At 45.5% G+C, this 10,860-nt stretch overlaps 1 protein-coding gene across 1 annotated transcript; it reads right to left on the bottom strand.

Moving 5' to 3' along the window:
• Positions 1–6,202: 6,202 nt before the first annotated feature.
• On the bottom strand, positions 6,203–8,662 carry LOC139784946 (uncharacterized). Its single transcript, XM_071724113.1, has one exon. It carries the CDS (start codon positions 8,660–8,662, stop codon positions 6,203–6,205), a length of 2,460 nt encoding a protein of 819 aa, XP_071580214.1.
• Between the last annotated feature and the right edge of the window lie 2,198 nt (positions 8,663–10,860).

Genomic DNA, 10,860 nt, shown 5'->3' with positions numbered 1-10,860 from the left:
TCGAAATCGTTTTTTTGGCCAGTGTTCTAAATTTTGTATGAAGTTCGATGTATTCGCGGCCATGGAGATTGAGAGAATTGTAATACGGGTCTATTATTTTTGTGACGCGAAGGCCGTTGCGCGTGCACAGCTGTAGGTTGCGGTGAGTGTATTACATAACGCTTCTTATCGTATAATGTTGCGAGAAGTTTTTCCTGTCGTTTGCCGGGCGGTTTATCGCGCGTTGGACAGAACGGTAGGTCGGCGTGCGCGTCGTGTTTATTCTGCGGATACTCTATGTCGACTTCGAGAATGTAACCCTGGGCGAATCCAACGCGACATCCATAACATTAAAATCGGTTACGTTTTCGACCCATTGAAAATCCTGCATAGGGCAATGGTTGACACATTCGCCCAGCCGTACAAGTTTGTTACATCGAAATACATCAGGTATGACGTTGGTTTCGAACGAATCATAGATTGCATGTACCTGTTATTGCTTGTGCGTATCTGTTTGAACATTGACTCAAACCGCCGCGTATACCACGTTCGATGAACATGACATATCATGTCCGTGAGCAGTTCGAAATTGATACGCGTATGTTTTCAACATAGCGTCCCACGTAAACCTGGTAGTAGGTAATATATGCGATCGAGTCCATAAACTCGCGACGCAGCTATCGCGAAAATTTTCAAACACGTCGGACCAATAACAAGACATCGATCTTTAGATATAAATCGCTGTATTCGCCCAAGGTTCGAACGGAGAACCGCCGCCAGACGTTAACGGCGTGCTCGTAATCGCTCTCGGATACGGTGTCCCTGTCAAGAACTGTAAAACGAGTCGCGCGATGGTAAACACGAGTCCTCCAACTTTTCGACGCAGTCAATGTACTCGTACGGAATACACCTTTTCGCGTCAGCAAATCAAAATTTTCTGTGGATAATTCACAAAATTCGCGTTGTAATATTTGCAGTTTATCCTTGCTGAGATATGATTGCTAATTTTTCGAGACTTGCGGTGAGAAATTTGTATGAGTCGATGAATCTTAATTTGATGCAATTTTTCTGTCCTTTATCCTCAGTGCTTTTAACGTTCTTCGTAAACGAAATGTATTTTTCTTTGGTAATTGGGAGTAAGTCTACACGTCCTTCGTACGCGGTAGCTATTGTCTTTATTATAAAATGAGAATCATAACCCGATAAATTATGAAATATTACTGGATAATGTGAGAATTTTTATAATTCAAGTGTCCAATTAGAATGCGCGGGACCTCGATAATTGCCGGTCAAGGGACAGTGATCGCGTACTCGCACGTCGTCTGGCTCGAACGGTTTTTCGCACACGTGACAGTGCGTTGCGCTGTTAAACTTTCCCACTCGTCTCGCGTGAAATCCGCCATGGGTATATTAGCGGACAAGATGTTCTTTACGTCGTGTGCTAAACGTCTTAGTTCCTCGGCGAACCACGCGACGCAATCCTTATCGCGACGAAATCGATACGTGGATAACGAGTCGTCGTACGAGCACCGCACGTAGTATCCTATGCTAAATACCTGATGATGTTGAGACTTGAACGTGGGACGTTGTCGGATTCCGCATCCGTCTTCTCGAGGATACATTCCAGGTCGGTGTATACGACATATGGAAGTCGTTCCTTCCTGCTGTGATTCTTAAAGGTCAACCACTTGTCGTTATCACTCGTAACTTGATCGCGCAGTCGTTCATCTGCCGACAGTCGACGGTGTGGGCTTCCAATTTCTCGCTCGTGTAGAAATAATGTAAACAGCTGCAAAAAGAAAAACACAATTTTGTAAATTATTAAATAAAAAAATAAAATATTTTTTAATTTTATTAAAACAAGTATAGGTACTCACCGATCGCAAAAGTATTTCCGACCACGGTGCCTGCTCAATTGCGTGCTCACGAGGCTGGATAGATTTTTTATCCACGCGAAATGTCCCACGTTTGTCGTCTCGCGGGTCCTGCACGTACAGCAGATTTACGTGCTTTTCTCTCTTCCGGTCGGTGAGCCGTATCGGGAGAACGGTTGGCGTCTTCTCTCCCTCGATGGTATACACATTGACGGATATATCGTTGCGTTGTTCGAACTGTTTAATCTGTTTCAAAGTCATTGGAAACTCAATGTCTTGTAATTTTAATATTTTTGCGTAATGAGGGTACGAGGATTCCCGATATGTATGATCCTTGGCAGGATACAGCGCGGCGACCACTGACCACGCGAAGCACGCATTGTCCATAGATTGCACGTTGATCACAGCTTTTTTCGATTTAATTTCTTTCGGTAAATTGATGTAACATCCCGCGCGCAAAGGATTGTACTTGTTCACGTTCACTGTCAAATTGAGTATACGCGATAGCGCCCACCCGCTGTCGCGTTCCTGAAACTCTTCGAGTTTCGCTAATGTGGGCTCGATAACGTGTAGCTTGTACCACTCGCGCAGATCGGACCGATCGGACGAACGAAAGAGTTCACTGTTTCTCGTGCTGATACTTTTGTTCGCACGTTTCTCACCCGTCACAAACTCACCGTTGAACACAGTGTTTATCTTTACACTGCGTGTCTTTGCATGACATTTTGCACATGATCGAGCACGATGACTTCAGCATCTTCGAGAAATTTTGCGGTTCGATGTAATTTGTATTATCACTGCACCGGTCAATACACGGCTTTCGAACGCGGCATCGATCTCTCGCCAGACGAGTCTTTCCACGTTTTCGTTACCGCTACTACTGCCCGCCGCGTACTCACCACCGATATGTACGAACCGTCTCTGTAATAGAGTCTTCACACCTTCGAGTCGCGCGATTCTTGCCACTAAAGATTGTCTGTGTCCCGGATTGTTTGTTTCGCGGATTGAGAGCCGCGGACGTTTGGAACGACAGTCTTCTTCGAGCTGCTCGATAAACTCCTCGCATCGCTGTGTCCATGCAAGATATTCGCTCAAGGTAGCGATTTGGTTGGATTGTTCCAACAGGTTGCGTTCCGTTTTATCGATATGTTCCATGTTTTTTTTAATACAGTCTTTTTCACACTATTTTTTAGATTACGTCACATTCTTCGATGGAGCACTTGCACGTGACTCGATCACACGCTGAACAATATCGTTTGCAATATTGAACGACATAGTGCGTATGCATAAAATGATATGGACAGAAGTAGGGGGCATTAAAGTGATTAAGGCGCCAATTATTAATATCATCACGGTCACGTTCACAAGTTCTTTCAAGCATCAATGTATGATTGGAATCATCGATATGGTCAAGGTACATATACATACGTTTCGAATTGTTCATCACCGCTAATTCAACGTATTTCCCAATACTTGTGCGAATCTTAATGTACATTGCTTCACAACCACCATCCTCGATCTTTCGAAAAATTTCAATCGCCCAATAGTGATACTTCCAATAGTGCGGTTTAACGTAATATCGACTAAAACTGGCCAAGCGAGTTTTCTCGGCATCGCAATCGTCCCGCAGCCGTCGAAACACTTTTCGTCTCACGTTAGAGTCCCAGTAATGAGGATGCTCGGTTTCGATAACGATTCCTTGTCTGACCATGCGTTCACTGGTTCCGCGTATACCGAGTTCGCGATCGCGAAGAAACTGCACCGGCGATATTCGTTGCGCATCCCTCAATCTTTCGTCTCGCACATCTTCATCATTCTTCAAAGCATCGGCGATATCGTTTATTAAATAGTGATCATAGCCTAAAAAGGTTATATACTCGTTAAGATCATTTGTCCGTTCCATGTTGCGCACATTTATTATGCCCCACTCGCGATAATGTTTTTTTGATCAATTCTTGCAAATTGGGCACATTTTGCATGGATATATTTGGAACAATGGAGTGCGACAATCTCCGCAAAATCGGCCGTTCATTGCGTTGTACGGCTCGGTTACATGCTCTCGATATTCATGTATGTGCTCACCAGTGTCTGGTACAGTGAGCATGCACGAATAACACAGTTTATCCGAACCTTGTATAAAATAAAAATAAATCGCGCAACACTTCGTATGTCCATCCAGCGCTAAATATTCGGGACGTGGCACTAATTTATTGACGACTTCTTTATGATCGTCGTCTTCATCACTCAAATAATCACTGTCGTCCGTTAACGCGCGATCCTCGTCTACATCCATATCGAAATTATTGTCCATCTCGTGTGCAAATTGGGCACATATTACGTGGAAATATCATGTACAATGTTTCATGACATCTTGAACAACACCGGGTATCCATCATTCCGCGAAACTCAACGATGTGTTTTCGACGAGCGTACATGTAATCGCCAAGGTCCGATAGAACATCCATGCACGGAGCACATAGTGCAAGTGCACCACCCGTTGAATAATAAAAATATATTACGCAACGTTTCCTACGTAAATTTGTGCAACGATTTCCCAAGGCAGCACCATTCTATCGATGACTTCTTCATGATTGTCGTCTTCATCACTGAAATAGTCACTGTCGTCCGTTAACGCGCGATCCTCGTCTACATCCATATCGAAATTATTGTCATCTTCTTTATCGTGAAAAATATTCCTCTGTATTGAATTACTCGGCACAAAAATGCAAAATAACCGCTATACTTTTTCCAATCGATGTACCGACGCGTAGACTTTCAAATCACAGACTGTGATTTTGACTCGCTTCATTCTTCCTTATATACTTTTTCTATTGCCTTTTCCTCTCGTTTCAACTAGAGCATCGCGTATCGTTTCTTCTGTTTTAGTGCATGGTGTGCATACACTGCAGAGAAACAATATCACCCATAGAAATTGAGTCGCGTTGCTGCGCGAGACGGTTAAGTCGCCTAAAATTTATGGTCGAGTATCTACGTCGACCATCGATGCTCGACCATCTGCAGTGCGAGATGATATTCGTTTATAAATTCTGTCATCGACGTTCGTCGATACCCAGAGAAATTGAGTCGCGTTGCTGCGCTTATGCCGTCTAGTGTTTATAAAATCTAGCTGCCTGTCATCGGCGCTCGCCTTTGTAACGCGCGACGCCATAACCGAATGGCGCCGCGAAACCCCGATAAGCGACTCTTCCTAGAAAGAAAAATAAAGAGGAGAGACCGCGACGGTTAAATCGCCTAAAATTTTTGGTCAAGTACCTATGTCGACCATCGATGCTTGACCATCTGCAGTGCGAGATGATATTCGTTTATAAATTCTGTCATCGACGTTCGTCGATACCCATAGAAATTGAGTCGCGTTGCTGCGCTTATGTCGTCTAGTGTTTATAAAATCTAGCTGCCTGTCATCAGCGCTCGCCTTTGTAACGCGCGACGCCATAACCGAATGGCGCCGCGAAACCCCGATAAGCGACTCTTCCTACGAAGAAAAGTGAAAAGGACCGCGGCGTCACACTAGTCGCAGGTCATAAATTATAGCCGCTCGCTCGCATCTGAGGTGTGAAATGACATCTGTTTATAAATACTATCGGCCGAACATCGACGCGAGGCGGCATTTGTTTATCGAACATGCCCCGACGCGCTCGCCTGATCCCCCCCCCCCCCCTCCCCCCCTTCCCTAGGACCTCCGCGATCTCGAGGCCCTCCCCCCCCCCCCCCCCCGCGAACCCTATGCTGGGAACGCAGGGTCACCCCCCCCCCCCCCCCCCGCAGACCCCTCGGCCGGACCGCGGCGCTAGAGTTCCCCCCCGCCCCGCTCCCCCCTCGGAGCACCCGGCCTAGGTGTCTCACTATCTTCCTACTCCGCGACGTAGTGTTTGCTCCCCTTTTGGCCGCGACCGACAACGGGGGTAATGTTCATAGGTCCGGCGTAATCTATGCCCGTGTGAGAGAACGGAGGAGCAGGATTTACTCGGGGACTCGGGAGATCACCCATTAATTGCGTAGGAGTTTTCGCGGAATGTCGAACGCATGTAACACATTTATGAATGTGAGATTTGATCATGCTTCGCGCGGAAATTAACCAATAATTTTGACGGAGACATCTAAGCGTGAGTTTAGTCCCTCCATGGAGAGAGCGTCGGTGTGCTTGATCGATCAAAAGTTCGGCAATATGATGTCTAGCAAGTATGACGGGGTGTCGCTCATTGTAACTCAGCGCTGAGTTTTCGAGCCGCCCGCCAAGCCGGATTAATTTATCTTTCCCGATAAAGGGGTGGAGAGAGCGTAAGGAACTTGATCGCGATACAGCGGCGTGAGCGTTCAAAGCCTTCAAGTCATCCGAAAAAACAAGTCGCTTGTGCCGATCGAAGCCAAAAGACGGAGGCTTCGTGAATCTCCTCTGCGGTCAAGGGAGACTTGACGATCACCGAAGAGGCGACTTTATTTTTTAAGTTCCGAACGAAACGCCGAATGTACGCGGTAATACGAAGAAGTCGGATCCAGCTCGAGCAGGAGGTGGGCAGATCCCACTCAGGAGCTGAATCGACGAGATGAACGGTAGCTTTACGCGCTTCGGAAGATACCGTTTGTAAAATGTCCTTTTCAGTCGGAGTCGGGGGGATCGGCCACGAGGCCGTGGTCGAGCTAAGCCACCGGGGCCCCGACCACCATAATTCATGATTGACGAGATCGGCGGCAGTAAAGCCGCGCGACGCGCAGTCGGCAGTATTTTCCTGGGAGCGAACGTGTTGCCAACGTACGGTCGGAAGGCGCGTCTGCACCTCGGAGACGCGGTTCGCGACATAGGAATTCCAGCGGGATGGATGTTGTAGAAGCCAAGCTAATACGATTTGGGAATCAGTCCATCCAAATAAGAGAGCTCGCATCAAGCCCGTGGTGTTTCTTACCCATTCTATCAAGCGAATTAATAGAACGACGGCGTTAAGTTCCAAGCGTGGAACGCTAACGGTTTTCAATGGCGCGACTTTCGTTTTGGCCGCGAGGAGGATGACTTGAATGTTAGAGGGAGAATGCACGATTCGGAGGAAAACTACCGCGGCGTAAGCGCGAGTGGAGGCGTCCGCGAAGCCGTGCAGTTCAACATCGATTTTATCTTGACGCATCCCTGTCCATCGAGGAATGCGTATTTTGCTAATATTAGGCAAGTCTGAAACGTAATTGATCCCCTGATGCAGAAGATCATCGGGGATGGGAGCATCCCAATCAATTTTACGGAGCCAGAGCTCCTGCATCAACATCTTGGCCGCGATGACTATCGGTGACGCCCAGCCGAGGGGGTCATACAGCTTTGCAATAAACGATAAAACGGAGCGCTTAGTATGAACTGTCACGGCGTATGGCGAAATTACGAAACGAAACGAGTCATCGCGCGGAGACCAAGACAGGCCGAGGACCTTGAGCGTGTCATCGTGGTTGATCGGATAGTCCGAGGATTCCCGTTGGTCCTCTGGAATATCCGTCAAAAGTTCGGCTGAATTCGCGGCCCATTTTCGCAGGGGGAAACATCCGCGATTCATTATGCCCACGAGTTGCTTGCGCTTCTCGAGCAGAGACAGAAGGTCGTCTGCTCCGAAAAGAACATCATCGACGTAGGTCGACTCTTCGATTATATTGACCGCGTCGGGGAAGTCTTTACCTTCGTCGCGAGCTAATTGGATAAGGGAGCGCTGTGCGAGAAAAGGCGAAGGTTTTTGCCCGTAGGTCACGGTGAGTAAGCGGTAAAGCCGAATCAACAGACTGTCGGGGGGGCGCCAAAGAATTCGTTGATAGTCCGCGTCATCCCGATGCACGAGTATTTGTCGGAACATTTTAGCAATGTCAGCCATGTACACGTACCGAAAGAGTCGCCAGCGCAGGATTATCGCGGCGATGTCTTGTTGAAGTTTAGGTCCCGCCATTAGAAAATCATTGAGCGAGGTTTTGTCGGTCGATTCGCTAGAGGCATTAAACACGACGCGTAACTTGGTCGTTGTACTCGATTCGCGTAAAACAAAATGATGCGGGATGTATATCGGGGGGTAAGGGGGGCGCTCGTCCGCGCGCACCGACTCCATGTGCCCCATCGATTCGTATTCTCTTAAAAAATCGTGATACTGCGCGGCGATTTCTGGTTTCCGCGCGAGTCGGCGCTCCATATTGGAGTACAGGAAGGAAGCCTTTCGGAATGTGTCGCCGACGCGAGGGGGGCCGTTTTTGAACGGCAAACGCACAATGTAGCGTCCTTGTGAATCGCGAGAATGAGTCGTCGCAAAATGCTTCTCGCAACGTTCGTCCTCTTCGGTGAGAGGAGTTCGGGAGGGGATACGTTCGTCCTCCCAAAAACTTTGAATTAAGGAATTCGTATCCTCGCAGGATACGCAACTCAGGACAGAAGCGGACTCTCCGGCCGGGCGCGCAGGGCCGGCGGGACCGGAGAGGATCCATCCGAAAATTGTAAGCTGGCCCGTCGGAGTGCCGACCGGGCCCTGACGTAGACCGTCGAGTAGCAGAGACCCGTATAAATCCGCGCCGATTAATACATGAATCGGGTGATTACATGAGGGATCAGGATCTGCTAAAGGTAAATCGCGTAGATGTGGCCACATTGCGGCCGGCTTCTGTTGAGAGGCTGTATAAGAAGTGATTCTTTGATATACGTAACCCGAGAAGGGAAATATCGGTCCCTGTTTGTCGCAGGGCGCGAGAGCAAGATTAACTTGTGACCGCGCGACTCCATTAAATTTTTCTCCAAAACAATGTATCTTCAACGCGGCACGATGACGCCTGGTTCGCATCGTCTGACAAAGAGATTCTGATATGAAACTGTATGTCGAGCCTTGATCTAGTAGTGCACGTACTTTAAATGTGCGGCCCTCGATTGTACTTAAACTAACATACGCAGTGGCGAGAAGTACATGAGGCGGTTGTTTCACAAAATCTCGAGTAGCATGCACGTTTTGAACGAACGCTGAGGGCGCGGCCGGTGACTCGGAGGCAGCGGCGACTGACACAGCTGACGGAGCTGAGGACGGCGAATTAATCGCGGAAAGCGTACTTTTAGTACCAGTTTCCGTACCCTCGCGGTGAAGCAGCGAATGGTGAGCTTGGTGGCATTGATTGCACCGTCCTTTACTCGGACAATTGTTTGAAAAATGCTCGGTTCTCAAACAATTAAAGCAACATTTATGCTGTCGCGCGGCGAGTCGACGCTGCTCGACCGACAGACTTAGAAATTTATTACACTTTGCAAGACCGTGGTTTCCGGAACAACGGACGCATTTGACGGGCGAAACCGTATTCACCGAAGCACGAGCTCTATTACCGCGCGCACTATTTGACGCAGATTCGGATTGCGAAGGGTAATCCGCGAGAGAGGAGAGGGAGAGGGAGAGGGAGAGAGAGAGACGGAAAATTGCGACGCAAACGAAAAGTTCTGAAATGTCTTCTAGATTATGGTAGGAGATATCATTTTCTACAAATGAGAGAGTGCTCTTTTTGAGCTTGGTCAATCCGACTAATTATTAGAGGACGTATTTACGATTATCGACAGTGCTAAGGTAACAATTACATTTATTTCTTTTAATCAGTGATCATAACGGGGACTGTGTTAGATTTACGTCTAACGTTGTGATGACCGCATGGTCTATTCAACTCTCCGATCATTGGTTAAAGATAATACGAGAGCACTAATTAAAAAGAGGATTCTTCATCCTAACACGAGATGACTCTTCGTGTTTAATTATTCATTATTGAGAACACTGAGCTCAGTAGATTCATAGAATACGTAATTTGTGGAAGGTTGCAACCGTCATTAAAGTTCGTCTATTTTATATAAAATTCAGTACACATCTAGATTGTATACTATTCGTAATAACGGTCTGATTTCTTGTGAATCAAAGTACAATTAAGTTAAGCGTTTCTTATGTTACATATTCCTTTCACTAATATTCAAAGAGATTCGAATATAAAATCTATCTTGGCTTTACGTTGTAATAAGTAATCCTACGTGTGATTTCTTTTCATTTAATATACGAAATAATCTCAGAGACATTATTGCGAGCAATGTTTGTATTTCTTCAACGAGAATTAGTGTGTCACTATTTATAATCAGGGATTATTCATCTAATGTGCTTGATGATGCATCGAGATTACTGATTACTAGTCTAATTTCATTTCTCTTTCATTGCTAGTGAAATTAATCCTTGGAATAGGGGAATACTATTTGCTTGTGTCTGTCCATTTCTGAACAGTTAACTTGACACACTGATTCTAAGCATTATTTCTTATGTACTCAGATATATTTTTCATGTATAATATTTCATATCTTATATACTGATTTATGTTTGAAAAACAAGGTCCTTTTTTTGATAGTAAACAATACGACTGGATAATGAAAACTTAAATATCTTATAAATAAGATTAATTAAGATACGTCTCCCTTTCATATGAATGTTGATCTGCGATCCGATATTCATTTCCTGTAGATGGTTATTACTGTAAAATAGAGACGTTACAAATGTCAAAGAAGGGATCTCTATGAATAATCAATTTTGTTCTTCACATTGTATTTATACAAGTTTACTTTCATTTTGTGATATCTATTTATACGATATATATATATATATATATATATATATTCCGTTGATATACATAAACGAATGCACAATCTCTGAACCGTCCATTTTTGTATTGTTTCTGGCTTCCTTCACTAAATTATAAGACCTGGCTTCTGCGCGAGCTAGTGCATCAAACAAAAAGTGAAGATACAGCTGGACACGAAAACGCAAACTGATGAAGGGATCTCTATACGAAATCAAATATTAGGCAAATGTATCGATCAAGGTAATTCTATTGAAAGGCATAAAATTAAGTACATAAAAAAATAAATTTAGAAAATTAAAACTACTAACAAAAAGACTTTACAAAAGAAAAAAATACGCCAAGTACATAACAAACCAATTAAAACTATTCATTATTTCATTCATATTGTAAT

This window comes from Temnothorax nylanderi, unplaced genomic scaffold, assembly GCF_030848795.1.
Source record: "Temnothorax nylanderi isolate EJ_2023f unplaced genomic scaffold, tnyl_v1.0 TNYL_tig0712_pilon, whole genome shotgun sequence".
Lineage (NCBI taxonomy): Eukaryota > Metazoa > Arthropoda > Insecta > Hymenoptera > Formicidae > Temnothorax > Temnothorax nylanderi.
The sequence above is the reverse complement of the archived record's forward strand: the minus strand, read 5'-3'. Positions and strand labels throughout refer to the sequence as shown.